The following is a 27,648-nucleotide window of genomic DNA, read 5'->3' as shown; positions in this document are numbered from 1 at the left end:
CCAATCCCACACACCAGGACCACTAATCACTCCTACAAAGTCCAGCAACACTTCAAACCACTGCTGGAAGAAAGTTAGAGAAACAGAATGGCTCAACGCCCTCCAACTACACTACGAGATCCCACCAACTAACTCACCAGCAACACAAATAACTTCAATTGGATCATCACCTGCACCAAAATCCTGATGTCCCTGAAAAACATCAAACCCAAAACATTAAATAAAACAAGCGAGCTGGTACATCATTGACCTCAGAGAGCCCAAGAGAGTTTGCAAACAACATGAAAGCAAATGGAGAACCACCCGAGGAATCAAGGCAAGAAACCCCCACAAGGCTGCACTTAGACACTATCACCATTAAGTGAAAGAAACCATGAAAATGGCCCTGACCCTGAGAATCAAATCTACCTCCAACAACTGCAAGGAACCTTTTGCCATTGTCAAGGAATTCACCAACCCAACAGTCACAGCCATCACCCATACACAAGAACTCTGCAACAACCTCTTCCCCCCCACCCCCAAAATCGACCTTCCCAACCTGCTAACCTCATCAACCAAAGACCACCACCTGACAGCATGGAACCCTCTATCCACTGAGGACACTGCAGCAATAATGAAGACAATACACTCAGGGGCACGCACTGATCCCTGCCCGCCACCATATCTACAACCCGGGAAGAGCCATGATCAACGAAGCACTCACTTCAATCATCACCAGCTCCCTCAAAACAGCCATCTTCTCAGGTAGTTGGAAACATGCTGAAGCCACCGCCATCCTCAAAAAGCCCTTAGCCAAACCCGAAGTACTCAGCAACTACCGACCCATCTCCTTGCTCCCCTTCCCATCCAATGTCATCGAGATGACAATCAACAGACAAATCTCTGACCACCTAGAATGCCACAAACTCCTGGACAACTCACACTCAGGATTCTGAAACAACCACAGCACCGAAACAACCCTCATTACTGCCACAAAGGACATGCAAACTATTCTCAACTGTTAAAAGAGCGCAACCCTCACCCTCCTCGACTTCTCCACCGATTTCGACACTGTCTCCCACCACTTGTACCTTCCCTGTTTTGCTGCTAAGTATCCGACTAATAATGATTGCTTATCCTGTCTGCTGCTAAGTATCCAACTAATAATGGTTGCATGCCTTGCACTTTAGTTTCTTTTAAACTTCTCAATTAACTCCCTTGGGAGTCCAGCAGTTCATTTTAATGTGTTTACAATGGATGATCATATCTTGTTGGTCTTAAATCTGTCCCAATTAGATTTTTTTTAAGGTTTTAATTAACTGTACAATAAAATCTTACTTACTCACTATCTCCCACCACACTCATCGCCAGACTACACACAGTAGCGAATAGTTCTACACACAGAACTCAAATGGTTAATTACCCAGGGGTGTGGAATTTAATAAAAATATCTACTTGTACATGGGACAGGTAGCTTCATAAATGTAATTGTCCTGTAACAAAATCCACCTGGTACTTCAGTGCCATTTAGTGCATCAACAAATTACGGCAGCAATCTGATTATATAACAGCTCTGATAATAGCCTCTCTGATTATGTCAGGCTCATAGTATACAAGGATTTGAATACTAGCATTTCCTTTATTTTACCTCCTTTCTAAAGATCTGCATACTACGGTTGGAGGTAGCAGTAAGCAATAGTTCCAGGGTTAGGATGCCCTTTTGAGTCTGTGCAAACATACTAACTTGCACGTGTTAGGGGTTTTCACCAGCTCTTCTCCAATCTTTTCCAATATTGAGAAAGGTTGGAAATGTACTCCTGACAATGGCAGAAGTAAAACATTTTCCGTGGTTGGAAAACAAAATTGGGTTTGAGGAAAAATGAACTTGTAAACACAAATGATTTTTGCAGGAGCAAAACAACACATTCATATTTGATTGTGCTAAAATGCAGTTCACAAGTATATTTTAGGAGAACCATTACCTGGCCTACTTAAGGAAATTCATGTGAATTCACAAAAGCTGTAAATCGGCATTAATGCAAGGACGTATGTCATGGGTGCTCTTTTGTGACATTCTTTAACAACTGTGCCTCAAATTTGGTCTGGTGTTAACTAAAACCTTCTGTTTTTATTAAAATGTTGCCTCTATCAGCTAACTTCACTGAGTGACAGTATTCTGCTCTTTTACAAGGAGCATATCAGTACACTAAGTAGTTTTGTTCATTGACAGGAGCTACTGTGGCAATGTGGGCTTTTTGAGACCAACAACTATTGGCTGTCTAGAAAGAACTCACTGGCAACAGCATCAACCCCACCTGATAAGCCACAGGTGGAGAAAGGTGCATAGTGCAGGCCAAGTGAGTAGCCAGAAAATTTAAATACCTCACACTTTGAACCAAAGCTCGTATGCCACCAAGCAAGTGAAGAAAGTCATTGCAAAACTCTGCAGAAGAGCTCTCTGGTCTCTTCCATCCAAGCATCTACCCATTCATCCTTTCATTCACCCACTGATAGCTACTATTTTACCTTTACATTGACATCCATTCATCCATCCGCCTTTCACCATTTTGTTCGTCCATCCATCCATATTCAAATCTATCCATCCATCCCCAAATCTATCCATCCATCCATTGCAGTCATCTGTCCATCCACCCATTCTTCTGCTCGCTTATTCACCCACCCTCACTCCATCCGTCTATCCACCCTCCCTTTCACTCATTCATCCATCCTTTCACTCATCCGTCCACCCAACGCCCATCCTCCCACTCAGCCATTCGTTTACTCTTTCACTCATCCATCCTTTCCCTCACCAATCCATCCAGTCACCGTTTTTTCTTCATCAATACATCCATTATCCCTTGCACTCATCCTTTCATTCTTCTATTCATCCATCTAGCCAGCCACATTTACACTCACTCATCCACCCTTTCACCCACACACATCCATCCATCCATCCTCTCTCCTACCCACCCTTTCAGATTAATTAAGAGCCTTTGTCTGCCAAGGTGCAGAAAGAAGAGGCCCATCGAGAGCTCAAGCCCCACTGTAGCTACTAAAGCAGGGGGTTCATGATACCCCAGTCCAAACCTATCCTTCCATCTCCAAGCCTATCTATCAAACTCGTCCATCCATCCATCACTCCATCCAGCCTTTCGCTCATCCATCCTCCCTTTCACTCATATCATCCACCCACCTTTTCACTCAACGATCCACCCATCAATCTAGCCATCCTCCCTTTCACCCACCCATCAACCCTTCCACCCAGCCATCCACCGACAGATCCATCTATCCACCCATCCATCTATTATTTCACTCAGCCATCAATTCACCCTTTCATTCAGCCATCCATCCTTTCACTCATCCATCCACTTCTACCCTATCCATCCACTCATCCATCCATTCACCCTTGCACTTATCCACCAATCGTTTCACTCCTCCATCCTTTCACTCATCAATCCATGCATCTATCCATCTACTCTTTTACTCACTCACCCAACCCCTTCATGTTAATTATGAGCCTTTGCCTCCCGGCCTGCAGACAAAAGAGGCCCATCAAGAACTCCCCAGCTCAGAACGCCCCTAGTACAGGCACAAAGTGAGACATGTGCAAGGGCAGAAATGGGGGTGGGGGGGTTCTGAGGCCTGCACGAAAGCCCCAGTGGGGAAAGTAAGGAGCTTTAATGCCCTGGGTGAGATAAGATATGAGAGACCAAGTGGATCAGGGCTGTCAGAGAGGGCGGCGGAGGGTGGGAGCAGGTACAGGTACCAAGTGAGACATAAGGCGTACAGAAAAAGGCAAAGTGCAAAGGGGGTGGAGGACACAACCTGCATGTGAAGGAAAAGCAAGTTGCTTCATTGCATGCCCCGGAGATGAGGAGGGCCCTTGGGGCTGTTTGAGGCCCAAGGGAGGAGAACAGAATAAAAGGGCAGGTTCGCATGGTTCAAGTCAGATCAGGGGCTAAGAAGCAGATAAGCCAGCCACTTTCATGTCAGTGCTGTGGGTGTTCTGGAGCTACAGAAGCTCGATGTTCACCACGTGTTCGAAGTAAATGAAAGGACATGGGGAGGGCCCAGGGGACACACGAGAGCCTTGGAGAGAAAGCAAAAAGTCTCTTACCTGACAGTGCTGCGGATGTTCTACACGGAGCTGCAACTTCGAGCTCCGCTCCATCATGTTGTTGTTCTGCTCTGGGGAAATTAAAGTGCAGGTCCCAGCTTTTGCATCAACCCTTTCACTATCAGTAAACTGCTTAGAGCTACTTATTAACCGGCCGTGACCAACAAAATTGAGAAGCGGTGTATCCAATTAGCGTAAATCTTTGTCTACTTGTCCTTGGAACTAAACAGAAGTGAAAACCTCTTGCCCCTATAAGACATCTAAATGTTTCAGGCATCGGGAGATACAAATTCCCCACCCCTGCTTTCCATCCTCTCTGGAAGAACACAAGAAGTCAGACTAACGCCATTCACATCAGAAACCAAGGACCTCATCATTTAGCCCCACACTTTTCAAGATATACATGTCTTCTCTGGCTATAATCATTAGATCCCACAGAATCAACAATCTTGTATGCTGGTGACACCTCTCAGACAACATGCTCACCAGCAAGACAAACTTCAAACACTTAATGACATGTGCGACAATTTGAATGAAATAAAAAACTACCTCAAGCTCAACACCAACAAATGATCTTTAGGAATAAGAGCTCACCTTGGGACTCCACCTGGTGGTCCACCGAACTTGGGCTCACCCCAACCGACCATGCAAGGAAACTAGGTCTCATCCTGGACACCAACCTCACCATAAAGTCCCAAGTCAATGCCATCACCTCCGCATGCTTCCACATCCTCTGCATGTTACATAAAATCTTCCATTGGCTCCACCTGGACACCTGACGTACTATCACATAGGCCTTAGTCACAAGCAGATTGAACTACGGCAACACACTCTATGCCAGCATCCCAACCCATCTTCTTTACAGACTTCAAACCATCCAAAACACTGCCACCAAACTCACCCTCAACCTCTTGTGCCGCTCCCACACCACTCTACTCCTCAGAGTAACAGTACTTTCCCATTCAAAATTACCTCCACTTCAAACTTCTCACACACGCATTTAGGTCCCTACGCCACATGGGATCGGCATATTCAATCACCGGCTCCACTTCCACCAACCCACCAGACAACTTTACTCAGCATCACTCACACACACCCTGCCATCCACAGAAGCGAAGAGGGTGCTCAATCCTTCTCCTGCCAAGCCGCCAAATCCTGGAACGATTTCCCCCAACACATCAGAGCCTCTTCCTCACTTCTTGAATTCCACAATAAGCTGAGGACTTGGCTTTTCACTTAGTCTTCTTGCAGGACCAGACTGCTGTACTCTGGCCTAGCCTCGCCACACACCTACTCTCACCTAGTCACCGCCTAGATATCATCATGGACAACAAGCAGCACACAGGTGACAAGCAGCACTCTACACATCCACCGTACATTATATTATGTTGTCAATTATTTATCAAGCAACATTTCATTGGGGCTTGTCTTATTGGTAGGCAAATGCAGTGATAGTGTGCTAAGTGAAGTTTCAGCTAACATTCAAATAGTTTATACTTCTGACACATGGTTATTTATTTCACAAAATGGACCACTGTTCGCAACAAAACTTGAACACACGTGGGTTTCTGGGTAGACAGGTTTGACAGCACACACATTTTTAGTTCTGGGCTTCTTATGATGCAATCTGGCCGTTGCAGTCTTGGTTCACTTCAACTGGACTAACTTGCCTAAGGTCAGGATTAAATAAGTGCCCCAGTAGTGCAGCAGTCCCACACAACCCCTCTGTAATACGCACTGAACAGGTGCAAAATGCATGCAGTGTGCCTTCAGTTGCCTGTTTTTTTTTTTGTTCTGTATCTGAATTTCATGTTTACAGATAGTGGGGAACAGAGTCGTTTGTGTAACTAGGCCCTGGAGATATTGGCCTCCATTTTGGGGTTGTTCAATAAGCATGGCCTTCTTCCAACTCAAACCTTTGCACTTTTTTCTGAGCTGAAACTCAATTAAGAAATGTCTGTCCCACATATAGCTTGTGGCACCCACAGACACCACAAGCTAAGGTCACTGGTCAAGCGAGACGCTCAGAACTCCTAGCTGGTCGAGTCCTGTCCTCTAAGTAATCTCTTTTCCTAGGGTGTCCAGGTAAAGGAAAGAGAGATTAAGAGTGTTCTTCTGTGGCATCTTTGCTTTTAGGGTCAACTAGGACAAGGAAGAGCCTTTTGCCAGAACCTCTGCCTTATGCACTCTTTTCTGCTCATCCTTTATCCTTCACCTTACCTCATTTTAAATCTAACTACTTCCTTACAGAGGACTACGTACTTCATATCCCAACTGCCACAATTACAAGATTTTGCTTATTACTTTTATAGTGAGTGGATGTCAGTAAATTATGAAGGGCAACTAAGCTAGTGACCGAACTAGACAGAAGGCAAGCAAAATAGTTAATATGCATGAATTTGAATAGCGGCAACTGAATGCTATAGAGTACATATCAGAGTAAGCAAGACAATGAGAGAAAGTGAGGAAGGAAATGTGACAGAGAATGAAATAAGTAACACTGAGAAAGCAAAGGCGAGTGTAACTGTTGGAGCTTGACTAGGGGATAGTACTTGAGTTAGCGAGAAGTTAACCTGTAAGAGTGACAAGCTGTTACTTGAGAGAGGAAAAAATAATTTAAACAGAGCTATACAGATGAGCAGGAGGGAGAGGAAAAGATATGAAGGGAGAGGGGAATTGAAAGACAGAAAGGATGCAGGGACTAGTGAATTATAAAAGGGACAGAGCACCAGCGCCCGTGACACAATATGTGATATGTGTGCCACTATAAATTAAGACAAAATTTCAATAGGGAGTATTCAATGGCTCAGCATCTGATACGTAATCTCTGGCACAGTACTTGATAGGGATGGGGGAAAATGATGGACAGGGATTCCTTGGCACACTACCTGAGAGGTGAAAATGTCATGTAAAGCCCAGTGCAGTAACTAAGGCATACCCTGGCACAGCATCTCTGATCGGCATCAAACTTAAATGACTTCATACATTTAATCAGTGAATGGTTTACGGCACTGTTGTCTAAAAACATTTACAGGAACACAGAAATTCGAAACGTCTTTATTCTGTGCTGAAGTAGGTGACGAAACGGCAAAATACATGTTGTAGGTGGTTCTCCGTTTCTCTGAATACCAAAGTACTAGCACAACATGTCCAATTTCCAGGTTCAATGGCATGATAATTCTGAAGGGCATATATTGATGCCATATGCCCTCTGATAGATATATTCCATGAAGTGTTCAATTTAATGACCAGTGTTTAGCCAGTTAGAGAATGGGACATCAAGGCTATTTCTACTGACAAATGGACACTAATGGTCAATATTAGCATTGTCATTTTTCAGATAAGTATGATTTTACTGGTACCACAAATCTGTTCTGCTGTGCCTCTGAGTAGTGTATAGTTGTCACACAATATGTCTGAGCCACATATTGCTCTGATTCACAGCAGGATGTGTGAATTGCAGACTTCATGTAAAAGGAACATACATTTATTTTGTGCTACATAGAATTAATATTTGAGAACGGAAGCAATGCATGAACTGGAGTATTTCACGAGTTCTCGTTCAAACCTTTTTCTAAACATTGTGACATTTTAGCCAGTTTAGTCGGGAACAATGGTTTACTTGAATATATTAAACTATTTTTAAACAAACAGTGCAGGACTTCCTTCCAAGTCTACCAATTTTTAATAACACGCTTGTCCAAATGAATCAGTTGAGCATACAACCAAGAATTATCTGCACACAAACATGTCACTGCTGCACAGAAAGAACACCAATTAGAGGGAACCATGTCTGCAACCTTTCAAAATAAACCCTTTTTGATTTGGAAATTCTTCCTTTTAAATATTAATAAGTCACTCAAGTGTAGGCCTTGTAGACCAGAAGACAAGGTACATGGTATTTAAAAGCAGGACATGCAGAAATGTATTGTTAAAATGTTCTTAAATGGACTAAGGCACAAAATATACTTTCACTGTAGCAGTCCTAGCTGTCCTATGTAGAAAACCACAGTAAAGATTAAAATACTAATACTGTGTCTCAGGAAATGGACCAGCTAGAGAAATATATATATTTTTTTAATTCTATTAAATAGCGAATTCAGATATATAATAAATATGAAAAAAATAACTTTTAGAAAGTTACCCTTTGACTGCCTAACCACTGTTAGAAGGCTAATTAACATATGCTTTTACTATTTACCAGACAATAATTTGCCTTAAAAGGGTGTGAATGCCTACCAGGAGCAGAAAAATAGACTAACCTGAATAGGCAAAAATGATTCAGCTGAATTCCACATAACATGCAAGGTGGGACTGCGGGCATCGTTTCTGGCACTACATGTCAAATCCAGCTTGACAGGCCTGCTGGGTTTACATATAGCCCTTGGGGCACACTTGTAAGAGGGAGAGAACAGGATTTCAAGACAATTCTTGTAGATCAAATGTCTGGTTGGTGAAGGACTCTACGTTTCTTCTACCAGAATTCTGACTTTTGGTTTACTTTGGGAACGGTAGCTGCCTCAAACTAAATGTTACTGTTAGCTGTGGGAGGACACCAGGATTACCAAAGTGCACTCTGGGCACACACTACAAGCCCTCAGAGCCCAAATTGAGTTTGGGCAAAGACTTCAGCCATCTTGAAAATGTCAACAGTTTGTAGGACTAGCCCCCGGAAAGTATACCCTATGGGTTAAGGTATGCCCAGTAGTCATTCCTAGCAGGTGCCATGCATAAATATGGCACCTCCAGGCACCCGCTTGAGGGCACTTCCTGGACCTGCAGAAGAGGACTGGACCTGCTGTTTATCACCTAGGAGGAGCCCTGAAGGGCTGGACCTGCCCCCCATGGTAACAAGGACAAAGCAATGGCCTCCCAGGGTCATTAGGTTGACTCTCTGTCAAGCTACAGGGTTGGAGGGATTTCCAGGAGGCCTTTTACTGGACGCACCCAGCTCCCCAGTGGCAATTAGACCTGGCCTCGACCTTTGCCTGACACCCTGTGAATTCCGAAGTACCTTCCCTGAGGTCCTAGGGGACGTAAGAAGTGTACTCTTGTGGTGGATTAGGACTTAAAGGAATAGACAGAAGGTAAAAGCTTTGACCAGGATGAATCTAGCTGGGGCACCCAACTCTAGCTCCATTGCAATCAGCCTGAAATCACGCCTATGTCAAGGAATACCGCAGCCATTGACCGTCATTGGCATTTTTAGCTTCTTGGTGCTATTACTACATAAAACTTTAGAAATGTATATCTCCGGCTGTGCTTGTTGTACTTTTCTCTTTTTGTTCATTAAAATCTTCTGTTTTTCTGGACGTGGCTTCGGGCGTCAAGATGGCGGTCGCACTCTGAGAGTGCTCTGGACCCCTCCGTCATCCGCCCGATTTTGCCGCGATCTGCGGGGTTAACGGCACTACCCCATGCACTCCTGTAGACTCCCTTTCCCTTGGGGAGCATGCAGATATGCGAAAAGTGATCCATAATGGTCCCTGTGTCCCTCCCGCACCTCGCCTAACCTAAACAAAATGGCGGCCGGGTTCGAGCTGCCGCGGCGAAACTGAGACCCAGAGCCTCAGTCGAGGTCAATCTGGACCGGAACCCCCGCAGGGGCTAACAGAAAGAAGTGGAGCGGAGCTCCTGTCACAAACTCCCGGAGGGCCGCCGTTGGTTGGGCCGCTGTCGTGCCTCCGCCTGGGGCTGGGCGGAGCGGGATCGCAGATGCCGTCGTGAGGGAGACGGGGGCGCGGAGCGCGGTGCCCCCCGAGGGGAGGATAGCGTGCCCGCTGGCCCGAGATCGGAGCAGACGAACTGGAGGGCAGAGCGCCCAAAGGAGACGGAGGCGTGTGCGACCTCTGGGAGAGTGGTCGGACACGAGACCGCGCTGCGAGTGCTAGACCAGGACCACGGTGCATCATAGGAGGTAAATGCAATAAACGGAGCGGGGGCCCCAGACCCGGTAGGAAGAGAGGAGAGGAGGGGGCGAGGACACGGGTCGTCCGGGCACCACCCCTGGGGCATGGAGCGGACAAGCCCTTTCCTCGGACACCGTGAGGGCTGGAATTGAGCGACATCCATGCAAGGGAAGAGAGATCCACTAAATCCCCCACGAGTGTATAAGGCTACGGCACGGGCAAGGAGCTCCCCTAGGATGAATATCAGGATCGGCCCCGCCACAGGGAATTGATGCCCGGGGGGTATCGAGGGGAGGCCTCGGAGTGCTAAGAGTTCCCCTGGGTCTTGGGGGACTCGACGGTGCCAAGGGAGAGGACCCTGATCCGGTGGCCCGCAGGATTCAGCACCGCTACCGGGGCCTCTGCTCTTCGCTCCCCGTGTTGGCCGACTGGGGAGACCGAAAGTTCCCAGCCTTCTGAGCTTCGTATAAAGAATAGTGCTCCCACAGTCGGGTCCGCATCTCCCGGGGCCCCTGTGATTCCGGGGTGGTGCTTCCCGTGGTCCCTGAATGCGGGGAGCTCCATGAACACTGAGACCCTGCCAGAGTAACAAGATGGGAAGAGATAAACCGAACAAACAGCCTCCTGCCTCCCAGCAAAAGATTGACCAGTTCACAGCACCGGCAGGTCCACGGAGAGACGGAGACTCAGCCAGCGGAAGCCCAGCCCCGGATGGGGTGAATGCCATCCTTCTGGCGATTCAATCATCGCAGACCGCCGTGGAAACCAAGATCGGAGAAGTCCGGGAGGACATGGGCCTAATTAGGCAGGACCTCAGAAACACGGTGGGCCGAATCACTGAGGTAGAACACCGGGTCTCCCAGACCGAAGATGAACTATCCGATCTAAGAACCAAAGTGGCCCAACTCCAAACCCGTACTAACGAACTACACCGCCGTGCGGAAGACGCAGAAAATCGCTCGAGACGCAACAACCTGCGCTTTGTCGGATTTCCGGAGGGCGCGGAAGAGGATAAAGCTCCCGATTTCCTGGAGCAGTGGATCAAGACCTGGATCCCGGACCAATCCCTTTCGCCCTGGTTCGCGATCGAACGTGCTCATAGAGCCCTCGCTCCACGCCCACCGCCAGGCGGCCCCAGGCGCCCGATGATTGCACGCTTCTTTAATTTCAAAGACCGAGATATGATCCTTAAGGCAGCCAGGAGCTCAGATAACCTTCAATGGGAGAATCACAAGATCCTAATATTCCCTGACTACACCCGCGAAGTGCAGATTCGACGCCGATCTTATGAGCATGTCAAACAAAAGCTAAGAGCAATGCAACTCGCCTACATGTTATTATTCCCGGCCAGACTCAAGGTCCTAATGGCCGGAAAGGCCTTCTTCTTCGACTCCCCGGAGGAGGCGTGGGACTGGCTGACTGAGGAGGGCTCTGTGGCCCGGCGGGGTCCCCGGGGCCCGGTGGGTGGCCCCTCCTGTGAGGTGCCCCCCCCGTTGGAAGGGCCTCGGAGAAGCAGACGACGAACCAGATCCAAAAAGGGTAGGCAGAAAGATCTGGACGCCAACACGAACAGTGGAGCACCCTCGGCCTCCGATGCACGGGAGGGGGGGGGCCTCCGGCGGTTCGCCGGGTCTTCGGGACCCAGACCCAGCCCGGGTCATGGACGATACTGACTTGAGCCAATCTCCGGAACTCGGCTGAGACGGGACAAGCAACTTCTGACAGAACGGAGGGACATGGTCGAGACTCTCATCCTGGATGTGCGGCCATTGGAGGTGACACTTCAGAGGTCTCATGACCCCAGCGATATACTTTCTGTGAGACTTACTTAATAGCCGTTAACTGCATTTGATCCGACTAAAAGGAGGGGTCCATCACTCCACTCCACAGCAGTCCAGCTGACTGCTTTGTTACAGTTGGGTAATAGGGCGACAGATGCTTCCGGGGAGGGAGTATGGGGTGGGGGGTGTTTGGGGGGTAAAAAGTTTGACATGGGTTTAGATAGTATTGTGTTATTAAGTTTATTTTGTTATTTAAATATTTCACTGTTGCAACGGACACGGTCATCCCCAGACTTACAGAAGGGCGCCCGGCATAACATAGCAAGCACGCATCTCATAATTGGCCCTCATTGACTCAGGTCATCTCATGGAACGTGAATGGCCTACTAGATAAAATCAAGAGGTCCGCGGTATTCAGTTCCCTCCGTAGATACTCCCCCTCCGTGGTCTTATTACAAGAAACCCACCTCCTTGGAACTAGGTGCCCCATGCTCTCACGGGGAGGCTATGATAGAGTCTACGACGCAGGCTTCTCCAGAGGCTCTAGAGGGGTAGCTATCCTGCTCCACCGCTCACTACCTATGGTAATTACGGACACGCACTCTGACCCACAAGGCAGATTCGTGGTGACCACGGGAGTTCTTCACGGATCACCACTAAACTTGGTGAGCGTATATGCCCCTCCGGCGGGGTTTGAAGCTTTTTTAACTTCACTCCGCCAGGTAATTGCGGGGTTACCTCAGGGAGCCACCTTAATAGGGGGGGATTTTAACGCTGTCCTCGATCCAAATCTAGACGTATCAGGCGAGATTACCACGGGCAGATCCAACCGGGCGTCGACTCTTACGGGCTGGGCTGGAAGTCTGGGTCTCAGCGACATATGGAGAATCTGGCACCCTAGGGAACGTCAATACACCCACCCGACACAATCCAGAATTTACCTCGTATTTATGCCCGCCCTTGACGTCACCAGCGTCACGGGTGCAGATATACTACCCCGTGGAGTTTCTGACCACGCACCAGTGAGGGTCCGACTCGGGGGGGCAGATCCCTCCAGACGCCCGGTGTGGCGCCTTAATGCTTGGTATCTACAAGACAACGACTACACCCTTGAACTTAGGAATCATCTCAGTTACTACTTTGAAACGAATCAGGGATCAGTTCGGTCCCCAGGCACACTATGGGCCGCATGTAAGGCCACTCTTAGAGGACACGCTAAACATCTTCTCCGTGTCCGCGAGCGCGCCCGGGACTCACAAGTATCTGCTCTAGAGGCAAAGGCTTTAAGAATGGAGCGGCAAGGTGGGATCTCCGATTCAGCCTCCAATTTGAGGCACCTCACCTTAGTGAGAGACGAAATTAAACACCTAGTACTAGAATCAGCAAAGCATATGTGGAGGGCCTCAGCTGCCCGAATATATGGATGGGGAGATAAAAACGGGAAACTCTTGCATTGGCTGGCAACTCACCCTCGAGCTAACAGTCATTCCCGAAATTAGGGAAGACTCAGGCTCCCTTTCTAAAACACCAACCGAAATTGCACAAAGCTTTGCCTCCTACTATACTCGCCTTTACGCAAAACACCCTCGACCCATGACCGAGATAGAGTCTCCTCTCTTAAATGACATATCCCTCCCCAGAGTTTCCCTTGAGACAAGGAACAGGCTCAACGAAGCCCTCAACCTAACTGACATTACTAACGCGATCTCCGGCCTGTCTTCAGGCAAAACTCCAGGGCCAGACGGATTCCCGGCAGAGTTATATAGCAAATGTAGTGACATCCTAAGCCCCTACTTGCTTGAAATGTACACTGATGCTGAAAAACTAGGTTGCTTTCCGGATGGGATTGATCAAGCCACCATTGTGGTAATCCCTAAAACGCAACCCCGTCAATACACTGTTCGGCATATCGGCCCATTTCTCTCCTGAATACAGAGATCAAAGTACTGTCCTCAATCCTTGCCGCTAGATTGAGGGAGGCTATTCCCTCGCTGGTACACCCTGACCAATGCGGTTTCATGCCAACTCGTGGCACTAGGCACTGTATTAGAAGGCTGCACCTGGCCCTAGCACACCGCGGGACTCTGTCACGTAATCCCTTGGCACTACTACTACTAGACTTTGAGAAGGCCTTTGACACAGTAGACTGGTCCTACCTTGACCAGGTGCTGCAAAGAAATGGTCTTGGGGCAAAATTTTGCGGCCTGATAAAACTGCTTTATTCCAACCCGACGGCACGAGTACAAGTGAACGGGATGGTTTCTGACCTGTTTCCTATTGGCCGGGGCACCCGGCAGGGATGCCCACTATCCCCCCTACTTTTCGCTTTAATGATTGAACCTTTGGCGATACTATTACGCGGGGATCCCCTGATTGAGGGTTGGTCTTGGCCCGCCTGCGCTGAGGACGGGGTGGCACTCTATGCGGATGATATCTTGCTATACATCTCCAACCCAGCCACGAGCGGCCCCCGTGTTCTACACATATTGAACCTCTTTGCGGAGGCCTCCGGGCTGACCCTAAATCATAGTAAATCCTTGCTGGTCCCCCTCCACCGCTCTTGAGACTGCGTGGACTGGCAACACACCATTCCAGTGAAAAGAAACAGCTTCAAATATCTAGGAATATACGTCTCACTACTCCCGGAATTAGCCTGGGAACTTAATATTACACCTTCAATCAGGAGAATTAAGACTGACCTCCAACGCTGGAGAGCCCTCCCCCTCAATCTCCTAGGTAGAATAGCGCTTTATAAGATGATGGTCCTCCCCAGACTTCTTTATCTTTTACAAAACTTCCCACACCCCATCCCAAAGAGATGGTTTCGGGGGCTGGACACGTTGGCACGCCAGTTCATATGGAGTGGCGGTCGTCCACGGCTGGCACTCGTTACCTGCCAAAGGGACGTTTACGATGGGGGATTGGGCATGTCCAACATTTACTATTACCACCTCGCAATGCACTTACAAGTGATCAATGATTGGATGGGAGGGGGATGGGCGGACCCGGCATACCGATTAGAGCTCCACACACTGAGCTACCCGCAGATTTTCGATGCCCTATATGGGGGCCCGATCTCCCGAGATACTCCTGATGTAACTAAGGTGGTCCTTGCGGGTTGGCGGGCGGCACAAAGGGTGTCGGGGTGGTGCGGACGCCTCACTCAACAGACACCGCTGTGGCATGAGAAACAATTACATGAGGTCGCGGGCCTAGAGGGATTCCATAAATGGGACACCATTGGTATATCAACACTAGGTGATATCTGGAACGGGACACATATGCGATCCTTTGAGGAGCTCCAGAAACTTTTCTCGCTAAACAAGACGCAATTTCATAAGTATCTCCAGCTTCGACACGCCCTACAACCACACATACAAGCATGGGACACCATACCAGAATACAGTCCGATGGAGGTAAAGACACTAATGGGGAGTCTTGGCAAAGGAGGAGTCTCCCGGATATACCGCGCCCTGGTCACCAACACTGCCCGCCCCCTGGAACTGCTCCGTCAGAAGTGGGAGGGATGGGTGGGCCCCATAGAAGAAGGGGATTGGGGCGAGGCGCTGATGGCCCCCCGCGCCCTAACGATGGCCTCTCGATTCTGACAAACACAGACCTATTACCTCCACATAGCATATCTTACACCCACTAAACTTCACAGAGCGGGCCTCCGATCCTCTGCTGAATGCCCTCGATGCCTAGATCCCTCTGCCGATTTTTTTCACATGGTCTGGACTTGTCCGGTCATAGCGACTTATTGGGGGGCGGTTCTAAACGATGTCTCGAGTGTCCTACAGGTAGATGTGGAGAAATCACTGTTGTCCTCCCTTCTGGGAATTATGGGAGACACTGGGTTGAGAAGACCGGACAGGACCTTTCTGGGGGTGGCTTGTCTGGTGGCGAAGAGGGATATAGTGGCGAATTGGAAGGCCAGAGGGGCTCCTGCCTTGATTAAGTGGAGGCGTGGAGTGGATTGGTGCGCAACACGGGAAAAAATTGGTTTATGAGGCCAGAGGTTGTCCGAATAAATATAATAATATATGGGGAAGGTGGGAAGCAGCTACGATGGCCTCCCCTATACCACCAAGAACTACCTCGTCACAGAGGATCGAAACAGATCCACCACCTATCCCACCCTCTCTGAGCAACACATAATCCATCAAGGCCAATCCTGTAGAATTGTGTGCAGCTTGCTTTTTCCTTTCACTTAGTGTTCAAGTACGTGTCGCTGGAACGGGGGATTGACCATGTTTAGTGTGCCTGTTGGTATCATGTTTTAAATGTTTGTATCGTAGTTATTCTACTTGTTTGCAAAATAATAATAAAAACTACTTTATCAAAAAAAATCTTCTGTTTTTCTAACTCTGGGATTCTTTTTTTATTTTATTGCTTTTCACTTTGACTATTACTGTTTTGGCACTGCATAAATACTTTAAACATAGTGTTCTACGTTAAGCATGCCTGCTCTGTACCATCGCTACCAGGCAGTTGAACTCAGGGTAATTTAAGGACTTTAAGGATTCACCTTGACAAGCACTGTGATTATTCCTTGAGGTTGGTAGTTACACACTCCAAATAATAATCCAATTACTTCCAACTGGCAATTAAACAAACACCCTTAGCTGTATCTGGAATGTTCTTATCAAGACCAATCATGTGTTGTTATTGTTACCTTTAAATTTGTAATGGTCCTTAGTTTATCAATCGCTGAATACCAGAATCATCTTAGCACATTACAACATGCAAACAGGTGAATGTCCCCCGCTTGCTTAGATTCACATCTGGGTCATTTAGAATCATCACAAGGATATTATTCGGGCTTTATAGGAACTGCAGGCAGAGTAAGCTCTTCCGAGGACAAATTTCTATAATGTTCTATACATCGAAAATTGTCTAATTTCAACATTGTAAAGATAGATTTGGGGGAAAAGAAAAACGAAGGTAGATTTTGAGAAGTGGCCCTGTGGCAGCTACCATTAGAGCATTGTATCAGCTGTTTTTGGCAACATTAGATGATGATGATTTGGAATCTCTGTCTGTAAGACTGAGATGGGATATGGGAACGGGGAGTTCCAAAGAGACCCTGTTCTAGTCAATTAATACGGTCCACAGCACCTTTAGTTCAGCAATTTTAAAATTACATTTCAATGTAATTAATAGATTTTATTATTCCCAAACTCTTTAGGATGTTGTACCAAGGGTGATTTTGCACCTACATGTGACAATAAAAACCTGTGCCACGAGGTGATACAGCCAAGATATGCTACACCAACAACCATTACATCTGCATGACACGATTTCCCTAATACTACTTTCAAGTAATTCTGTGGATAACAGTTATCAATGGTGCATAGAAGTTGGAGAAACATTAAAATGGTTCTGCAATGTCCACAAGCCTTTTTTGTTGCTCATTCTGTGTAGCGAGGAAATCACATCTTAAGACTGAACACAAGTCAAAATCAGAGTTGTAATTAAACACACCCATTTTCTTAAGTTATTTCGAAATTTCTCCTGGGTAATATGACATAAAAAGAGAGCCAATGCAATAATCGGTTGGCCCGCATATTACGCCTCACCCTGAGGTGTGTTACTTGAAACAAGTCTGCATTTCTGCACATGGCACAACTACACAGCAGAACCGGTATTTACAAAGTGCTTTAAAAGCGAACCCATCTCCACAGTTCTTGAAATTAACACCATGGTCAAAATAACAACAGCTATAATAACTGGTGCCAATTAACCTTCCTCTAAACACAAATGAAATCAGATAGTATTCTTTTGGAGTAGGGCTAAAATTAGCAGCAAAAGTGTCTCGGAAAACCCAAAAGTAAGAAGTCTCTGTTATGACAGCAAACTAGAGAAAATTTTGAAACCATGAAAACATAAGTAAAACAGGAACCGCTGTAACTCTCCAAAACCCTTTTCGGATAAACCCTGTTTGCCGCACAATTAAGTCCTGTAGCAAATAAACGTCCCTAGGGCTAAAAAAAGATTGCGGTTCTTCGAATGATAAACATCAGAAATTATGTCTGAACAGATTGTCCAGTTAATGGCCTTAGGGAAAAATACTGTTCTGAGAATCAAATGATGTAAATGCCTGACGTTGACATAGCCACCGCCCACGCAGGGGTCACTTTCCAGAAAATGAAAATCTTTACAATTTATACTATGGTTTAACAATTTGTTTTCCGTTATTGTCGTTTCTACTGGAATTCGCAAGTGGTACTACGGCTGTATGAACCTTAAATAAAAGCTACCTAACTGCATTTGTTCAAATGCCTATATTTTGTGCCGAACACACTATCTGGGAGTGTTGGTTACTATTGATTGTTTGTATATTATATATATCTGCGGCCAAGTAAAGGCTGTAAATGTCAATTCCAAGAGGTACACTGACAGAACATTAGTTCTCCATCAACGTGAATGCAAGCAATGTGAAGCACAGAAACAAAACGCAGGGTCGACTGAGAACCCGAAACACGTCATCAATGCAAACTTGAAGCAAATAGCAATTGCAGTCAGCAAGTTATTTGGTATAGTGCCTAGAAATAACCTTTCAGCCACTTCTAAACACTACGATAAAACAGACTGGCGAGTTGGCTCATATAGCACAGACAACAAATACACGACCACCAATATCGTTCAAGAGGGTGCAAGAAGAAACGATGTTAGGCCAACAGCAGGATGGTAGGCGCATTCGGAATCTAGACCTTACTTTCGGTCAAGTCTAGCCTGAAAAGGTAGTTTTTTATGTTTTTTGGTAAATCGGGGAAACTTTAGTAAAAAGTAACAGAGATTTGGAGGTACGCAAATTAAAGAAAGAAGGCATCTGCAGCAGAGGTGGGTGCGAAAGAAAGTAAGAACATCACTAAACTAGCCGAGAATAATTTCATCTAAAATACGCCCAGCATACCTACAGACTGGGGGAAATAAATAAGTGCACATTGCCAACCATTTAAGTTGTAGGGCGCCACAGGGAACAATACCCCATGTAGTTTGCTCCTAAAATTTTACTTTTTGGGGTAATGAATGACGTGGTACAACGCGTGACAAGACTCGAACTGCTAATGGCGAAGCGTGATATAGCTAACTACTGTAAGTCTAGGACAGCGACCCCAACAAGCCATAACATTAGCTGGAAATAATGGAACTTAATTGGCAGAAACTGTAAAACACAGGGCATGTGGATGTCTGCAAATGCACGATACACGCTGGGGAAGATGGATGGGATATTTTAAAATAACACTATTGTGATGCTGCTGGAGATAAGAGGTAAACAGCAGCTTTCTTATGTAATCGTTAATTCAGTGTTATTGGCGTATATTAATCCTGTACATGTTTTTAAAAAGGACGTATCCAGATGCACTAGATGATCGACCAATAATGTCGATATGCTGGGAAATGCCAATAAAATGTTGTGCTGAAAAAAGCTACTCCGAATTTATGCACTCAAAGACCTGAAAATCACAAGGCAAATAGCAAATACTATCAGCAGATGATGATCTGTGCTTTATCTTAATAAAAACTTGCTGCGAAGCAAAAAACAATGTCGTGAAACATTAAAACAGAAAAGGATAAATCTGAAACATCAAAAAGAACATGATCTTACTCGTGCTGTAACAGATAATAAAGCTGTGTTCTCTTTACTCCATATGATGCTAATAAAATTGGGTAAAAAAACAAAAAAAAGAGCTTGATCGTAGGAGTACTTAAGAAATGCAAAAAGCAATAACAAAATACGCGGATTAAATGATACCCCAAATGTAACCGACTAATTGTAAACATCCCTTGAATTATGGGGTTTGGTTGATCCTTAGTATTTTGCCTTAACACGAGCTGTTTCCTAATGACTGCTCAAAGGATCTTTCCCCAGAAAAGGCGGGGGCGGGGGGCTGGTATGACATCAGCTGCCCAAAACAGCGCCGAAATAAGACGGCAGGGTGAAGGAGCTTTACCCTTGGGAGACGTAAAACAAGCAGTGGGAATGTCTTGCTTGACCTTTCCAGCTACTGCCCAAAAAAGCTGCAAGAAGTGTAACGTGATCTAGAAGTTATTTATTTGTGCATAATTTGAGTCGGCATTCTGGACTTCCTTTGCAATCCCACATTTTGTTTTCGTATTATTCAACTATGAAATCACGCTGATTGCAACCTACACCATCGAGGTTCACTATTTGTAAATGGAACAAGAAGCGGGCATAACGCACCGTAAGTCACTGAACTGGACAAGTGCAAAAGACGCCGTAAACAGCTGCTATGCCGGAGACATAGAGACACCTGCCTTTTGACATTCTGCGAAAAGCCTTCGATAGAGGCGAAGACCCGCTCTTGCGACTAAGTTTACCATCGCGTCACGTGTAGTAACCCTGGTTCAATGTTATTAGAGGCAGATATTCAGCCGTTTCTACGCTTGCAAACTCTTCCAACTGTTGTCAGTCCATACAACGTTTTGATTGGGTATTCACAACTCCCTGACTGCAGCGCATTTCCCAATTCACTCTCAGCTGACTTCCCAGAGTAGTAACCTGGGCCGGACCCAGCACCCTGCGGTAGGGCAATGGAGCTTCCCTCTCGGAACTCTAGCGGGCGCACCCTTCTGCAGCTCGGCCCGCAGCAACTCTCGGCGCCGTGCTCGCCCCCCTCAAACCTGAAGGGCGCCCTCCACCTTGTAGAGGGTCACTTGGCAGTACGGGAGTTCGGAAATGGGGAACATCCTCAGCTTTCTCACCAAATGGACCTCGCTCTCTACCTTCTCCATGAGTTACCTTAGCGGCTGCCACACTCAAGGTGGTACGGGTGCTCTGCTTCCTGAGCCCCGCCGTGAGCCGGCAGCATAGCATGGAGGCCGCCATCTCTGCTGCACTCAGAGCCACTGTCAGCACAGCGCGCATGCGCGAACCCGGAACGGAAACAAGGAAGGGCAACACAGGCCCCGGACATGATGTCCTGGGAACTGAAGGTCTCAGCTATGACGTTTATCCGAGTTACTTTGGTTGGGGTCCCGTTTCTGTCAAACGGACCGAATCCCGCCTTCAGCTTACACTGGCTTTAACCCCTTCGCTGCCAGGCCTTTTCCCCCTCCTGTGCCAGGCCCTTTTTTGCCTATTTGGGGCAGTTCGCGCTTAGGCCCTCATAACTTTTTGTCCACATAAGCTAACCAAGCCAAATTTGCGTCCTTTTTTTCCAACATCCTAGGGATTCTAAAGGTACCCAGACTTTGTGGGTTCCCCTGAAGGAGGCCAAGAAATTGGCCAAAATACAGTGAAAATTTCGTTTTTTTCAAAAAAATTGGAAAAAGGGGCTGCAGAAGAAGGCTTGTGGTTTTTCCCCTGAAAATGGCATCAACAAAGGGTCTGCGGTGCTAAACTCAGCAGCTTCCCAGCTTTCAGGAACAGGCAGACTTGAATCCGAAAACCCAATTTTTCAACACAATTTTGGCATTTTACTGGGGCATACCCCATTTGTGCAATTTTTTGTGCTTTCAGCCTCCTTCCAGTCAGTGACAGGAATGGTCATGAAACCAATGCTGGATCCCAGAAACCTAAACATTTCTGAAAAGTAGACAAAATTCTGAATTCAGCAAGGGGTCATTTGTGTAGATCCTACAAGGGTTTCCTACAGAAAATAACAGCTGAAAAAGAAAAATATTGAAATTGAGGTGAAAAAACCATCAATTTTTCTCTACGTTTTACTCTGTAACTTTTCCCTGCAATGTCAGATTATCGAAAGCAATATACCGTTACGTCTGCTGGACTCCTCTGGTTGCGGGGATATATAGGGTTTGTAGGTTCATCAAGAACCCGAGGAACCCAGAGCCAATAAATGAGCTGCACCCTGCAGGGCGTTTTCATTCTATACCGGGTATACAGCAATTCATTTGCTGAAATATAAGGAGTAAAAAATTGCTATCAAGAAAACCTTTGCATTTCCAAAAAGGGCACAAGATAAGGTGTTGAGGAGCAGTGGTTATTTGCACATCTCTGAATTCCGGGGTGACCATAGTAGCACGTGAATTACAGGGAATTTCTCAAATAGATGTCTTTTTTACACACACTCCTATATTTGGAAGGAAAAAATGTAGAGAAAGACAAGGGGCAATAGTACTTGTTTTGCTAATCTATGTTCCCCCAAGTCTCCCGATAAAAATGGTACCTCACTTGTGTGGGTAGGCCTAGCACCCGCGACGGGATATGCCCCAAAACACAACGTGGACACATCACAGAAAACAGAGCTGTTTTTAGCAAAGTGACTACCTGTAGATTTTGGCCTCTAGCTCAGCCGCCACCTAGGGAAACCTACCAAACCTGTGCATTTCTGAAAACTAGAGACCTAGGGTAATCCAAGGAGGGGTGACTTGTGTGGCTTGGACCAGGTTCTGTTACCCAGAATCCTTTGCAAACCTCAAAATTTGGCTAAAAAAACACATGTTCCTCACATTTCTGTGGCAGAAAGTTCTGGAATCTGAGAGGAGCCACAAATTTCCTTCCACCCAGCGTTCCCCCACGTCTCCCGATAAAAATGATACCTCACTTGTGTGGGTAGGCCTAGCACCCGCGACAGGATATGCCCCAAAACACAACGTGGACACATCACAGAAAACAGAGCTGTTTTTAGCAAAGTGACTACCTGTAGATTTTGGCCTCTAGCTCAGCCGCCACCTAGGGAAACCTACCAAACCTGTACATTTCTGAAAACTAGAGACCTAGGGGAATCCAAGGAGGGGTGACTTGTGTGGCTCGGACCAGGTTCTGTTACCCAGAATCCTTTGCAAACCTCAAAATTTGGCTAAAAAAACACATGTTCCTCACATTTCTGTGGCAGAAAGTTCTGGAATCTGAGAGGAGCCACAAATTTCCTTCCACCCAGCGTTCCCCCACGTCTCCCGATAAAAATGATACCTCACTTGTGTGGGTAGGCCTAGCGCCCGCGACAGGATATGCCCCAAAACACAACGTGGACATATCACAGAAAACAGAGCTGTTTTTAGCAAAGTGACTACCTGTAGATTTTGGCCTCTAGCTCAGCCGCCACCTAGGGAAACCTACCAATCCTGTGCATTTCTGAAAACTAGAGACCTAGGGGAATCCAAGGAGGGGTGACTTGCGGGGCTCGGACCAGGTTCTGTTACCCAGAATCCTTTGCAAACCTCAAAATTTGGCTAAAAAAACACATGTTCCTCACATTTCTGTGGCAGAAAGTTCTGGAATCTGAGAGGAGCCACAAATTTCCTTCCACCCAGCGTTCCCCCACGTCTCCCGATAAAAATGATACCTCACTTGTGTGGGTAGGCCTAGCGCCCGCGACAGGATATGCCCCAAAACACAACGTGGACATATCACAGAAAACAGAGCTGTTTTTAGCAAAGTGACTACCTGTAGATTTTGGCCTCTAGCTCAGCCGCCACCTAGGGAAACCTACCAAACCTGTGCATTTCTGAAAACTAGAGACCTAGGGGAATCCAAGGAGGGGTGACTTGCGGGGCTCAGACCAGGTTCTGTTACCCAGAATCCTTTGCAAATCTCAAAATTTGGCTAAAAAAACACATGTTCCTCACATTTCTGTGGCAGAAAGTTCTGGAATCTGAGAGGAGCCACAAATTTCCTTCCACCCAGCGTTCCCCCACGTCTCCCGATAAAAATGATACCTCACTTGTGTGGGTAGGCCTAGCGCCCGCGACAGGATATGCCCCAAAACACAACGTGGACATATCACAGAAAACAGAGCTGTTTTTAGCAAAGTGACTACCTGTAGATTTTGGCCTCTAGCTCAGCCGGCACCTAGGGAAACCTACCAAACCTGTGCATTTCTGAAAACTAGAGACCTAGGGGAATCCAAGGAGGGGTGACTTGCGGGGCTCGGACCAGGTTCTGTTACCCAGAATCCTTTGCAAACCTCAAAATTTGGCTAAAAAAACACATGTCCCTCACATTTCTGTGGCAGAAAGTTCTGGAATCTGAGAGGAGCTACAAATTTCCTTCCACCCAGCGTTCCCCCAAGTCTCCCGATAAAAATGATACCTCACTTGCGTGGGTAGGCCTAGCGCCGGCGACAGGAAACACCCCAAAGCGCAACGTGGACACATCCTAAATTTTGGAAAAAAACAGAGGTGTTTTTTGCGAAGTGCCTACCTGTAGATTTTGGCCTCTAGCTCAGCCGGCACCTAGGGAAACCTACCAAACCTGTGCATTTCTGAAAACTAGAGACCTAGGGGAATCCAAGGAGGGGTGACTTGCGGGGCTCGGACCAGGTTCTGTTACCCAGAATCCTTTGCAAACCTCAAAATTTGGCTAAAAAAACACATGTCCCTCACATTTCTGTGGCAGAAAGTTCTGGAATCTGAGAGGAGCTACAAATTTCCTTCCACCCAGCGTTCCCCCAAGTCTCCCGATAAAAATGATACCTCACTTGCGTGGGTAGGCCTAGCGCCGGCGACAGGAAACACCCCAAAGCGCAACGTGGACACATCCTAAATTTTGGAAAAAAACAGAGGTGTTTTTTGCGAAGTGCCTACCTGTAGATTTTGGCCTCTAGCTCAGCCGGCACCTAGGGAAACCTACCAAACCTGTGCATTTCTGAAAACTAGAGACCTAGGGGAATCCAAGGAGGGGTGACTTGCGGGGCTCGGACCAGGTTCTGTTACCCAGAATCCTTTGCAAACCTCAAAATTTGGCTAAAAATACACGTTACTCACATTTCTGTGGCAGAAAGTTCTAGAATCTGAGAGGAGCCACAAATTTCCTTCTACCCAGCGTTCCCCCAAGTCTCCCGATAAAAATGATACCTCACTTGTGTGGGTAGGACTAGCGCCCACGAAAGGAAAGGGCCCAAAACACAACGTGGACACATCACATTTTTTTATAAAAAGCAGTGCCTACCTGTGGATTTTGGCCTGTAGCTCAGCCGACACCTGAGGAAACCTAGCAAACCAGTGCATTTTTGAAAACTAGAAACCCAGGGGAATCCAAGATGGGGTGACTTGCGGGGCTCTGACCAGGTTATGTTACCCAGAATCCTTTGCAAACATCAAAATTTGGCCCAAAAAACACTTTTTCCTCTCATTTCGGTGACAGAAAGTTCTGGAATCTGAGAGGAGCCACAAATTTCCTTCCACCCAGCGTTCCCCTAAGTCTCTCGATAAAAATGGTACATCACTTCTGTGGGTAGGCCTAGCGCCCACAAAAGGAAATGGCCCAAAACACAACGTGGACACAACATATTTTTTCGCAGAAAACAGAGGTGTTTTTTGCAAGGTGCCTACCTGTGGTGTTTGGCCTGTAGCTCAGCCGGCCCCAGGGGGGGGGGGGGGCAGAAATGCCCTAAAATAAATTTGCCCCCCCAACCCCCACCCTCCCCCGCCGGGAGCGACCCTTGCCTACGGGGTCGCTCCCCCTGCGTGACATTGGCACCAAAAAACAAATCCCCGGTGCCTAGTGGTTTCTGCCCCCTTGGGGGCAGGTTGACCTAAACTCAGCCAATCTGCCCCCAAGGGGGGCAGAAATGGCCTAAATACAATTTGTCCCCCAGGGGAGCGACTTTTGCCTGATGGGTCGCTCCCCATCTCTAAAAAAAAAAAAACAAAGAAAAAAAAGAAAAATTCCCCTGGCGCCTAGAGGTTTCTGCCCCCCCGGGGGCAGATCGGCCTAATGATAGGCCGATCTGCCCCCCGGGGGGGCAGAAATGGCCTAAAATAAATTTGCCCCCCCAACCCCCATCCCCCCCCCGGGAGCGACCCTTGCCTACGGGGTCGCTCCCCCTGCGTGACATTGGCGCCAAAAAACAAATCCCCGGTGCCTAGTGGTTTCTGCCCCCTTGGGGGCAGATTGACCTAAAATTGGCCAATCTGCCCCCAGGGGGGCAGAAATGGTCTAAATACAATTTGCCCCCCCAGGGGAGCGACCCTTGCCTGATGGGTCGCTCCCCATCTCTAAAAAAAGAAACAACAAAAAAAAACACACAAAAAAAAAATTGCCCTGGCGCCTAGAGTGTTCTGCCCCCCCCCCGGGGGCAGTTCGGCCTAATAATAGGCCGATCTGTCCCCCGGGGGGGCAGAAATGGCCTAAAATAAATTTGCCCCCCCAACCCCCACCCCCCCCCCGGGAGCGACCCTTGCCTACGGGGTCGCTCCCCCTGCGTGACATTGGCGCCAAAAAACAAATCCCCGGTGCCTAGTGATTTCTGCCCCCTTGGGGGCAGATTGACCTAAAATTGGCCAATCTGCCCCCAGGGGGGCAGAAATGGTCTAAATACAATTTGCCCCCCAGGGGAGCGACCCTTGCCTGATGGGTCGCTCCCCATCTCTAAAAAAAGAAACAACAAAAAAAAAAAACACAAAAAAAAAAATTGCCCTGGCGCCTAGAGTGTTCTGCCCCCCCCCGGGGGCAGTTCGGCCTAATAATAGGCCGATCTGTCCCCCGGGGGGGCAGAAATGGCCTAAAATAAATTTGCCCCCCCAACCCCCACCCCCCCCCCAGGGAGCGACCCTTGCCTACGGGGTCGCTCCCCCTGCGTGACATTGGCGCCAAAAAACAAATCCCCGGTGCCTAGTGGTTTCTGCCCCCTTGGGGGCAGATTGACCTAAAATTGGCCAATCTGCCCCCAGGGGGGCAGAAATGGTCTAAATACAATTTGCCCCCCCCAGGGGAGCGACCCTTGCCTGATGGGTCGCTCCCCATCTCTAAAAAAAGAAACAACAAAAAAAAAACACACACAAAAAAAATTGCCCTGGCGCCTAGAGTGTTCTGCCCCCCCCGGGGGCAGTTCGGCCTAATAATAGGCCGATCTGTCCCCCGGGGGGGCAGAAATGGCCTAAAATAAATTTGCCCCCCCCAACCCCCCCCCCCCCCCCCCGGGAGCGACCCTTGCCTACGGGGTCGCTCCCCCTGCGTGACATTGGCGCCAAAAAACAAATCCCCGGTGCCTAGTGGTTTCTGCCCCCTTGGGGGCAGATTGACCTAAAATCGGCCAATCTGCCCCCAGGGGGGCAGAAATGGTCTAAATACAATTTGCCCCCCAGGGGAGCGACCCTTGCCTGATGGGTCGCTCCCCATCTCTAAAAAAAAAAAAAAAGAACAAAAAAAAAAAACACAAAAAAAACATTTGCCCTGGCGCCTAGAGGTTTCTTCCCCCCCTGGGGGCAGATCGGCCTAATAATAGGGGGGGCAGAAATGGCCTAAAATAAATTCCCCTCCCCCCCAGGGAGCGACCCTTGCCTAAGTGGTCGCTCCCTTTGCGTGAAATTCACGCAAAGAAAAAACTCCCTGGTGTCTAGTGGTTTCTACCCCCCTTGGGGGCAGATTGGCCTCATCAAAATAGGCCAATCTGCCCCCAAGGGGGGCAGAAATGGGCAAAATATAATTTTCCCCCAAGGGGAGCGACCCTTGCCTAAGGGGTCGCTCCCCACCAAAAAAAAAGAAAAAATGAAACAAAAACAAAAAAAATGGTCCCTGGTGCCTAGAGGTTTCTGCCCCCCCTGGGGGCAGATCGGCCTAATAGTAGGCCGATCTGCCCCCAGGGGGGGCAGAAAAGGCCTTCCCGAAAATATGCCCCCCTGGGAGCGACCCTTGCCCAAGGGGTCGCTCCCTTTTGTCAATAACAATAAAACATAAAAAAAATCCCTGGTGTCTAGTGGTTTCTACCCCCGTTGGGGGCAGATTGGCCTCATCAAAATAGGCCAATCTGCCCCCAAGGGGGGCAGAAATGGCCAAAATATAATTTTCCCCCAAGGGGAACGACCCTTGCCTAAGGGGTCGCTCCCCACCTCAATAAAAAAAAAATGAAAAAAAAAAAAAAAAAAATGGTCCCTGGTGCCTAGAGGTTTCTGCCCCCCCTGGGGGCAGATCGGCCTAATAAGGCCGATCTGC

General features: G+C 47.6%; 1 protein-coding gene across 1 annotated transcript in view; it reads right to left on the bottom strand.

Moving 5' to 3' along the window:
- SUCLA2 (succinate-CoA ligase ADP-forming subunit beta) overlaps positions 1–20,726 on the bottom strand; it is a 440,896-nt gene extending 420,170 nt beyond the window's left edge. Inside the window, exon 1 of the mRNA XM_069205385.1 lies at positions 20,554–20,726. Within this exon, the coding sequence (XP_069061486.1) occupies positions 20,554–20,679 (126 nt within the window). The 5' untranslated portion in view covers positions 20,680–20,726. The remainder of the gene's footprint in view (positions 1–20,553) is intronic.
- Between the last annotated feature and the right edge of the window lie 6,922 nt (positions 20,727–27,648).

Source organism: Pleurodeles waltl, chromosome 8, assembly GCF_031143425.1.
Source record: "Pleurodeles waltl isolate 20211129_DDA chromosome 8, aPleWal1.hap1.20221129, whole genome shotgun sequence".
NCBI lineage: Eukaryota > Metazoa > Chordata > Amphibia > Caudata > Salamandridae > Pleurodeles > Pleurodeles waltl.
This window is presented reverse-complemented; position numbering and strand designations above follow the sequence as displayed.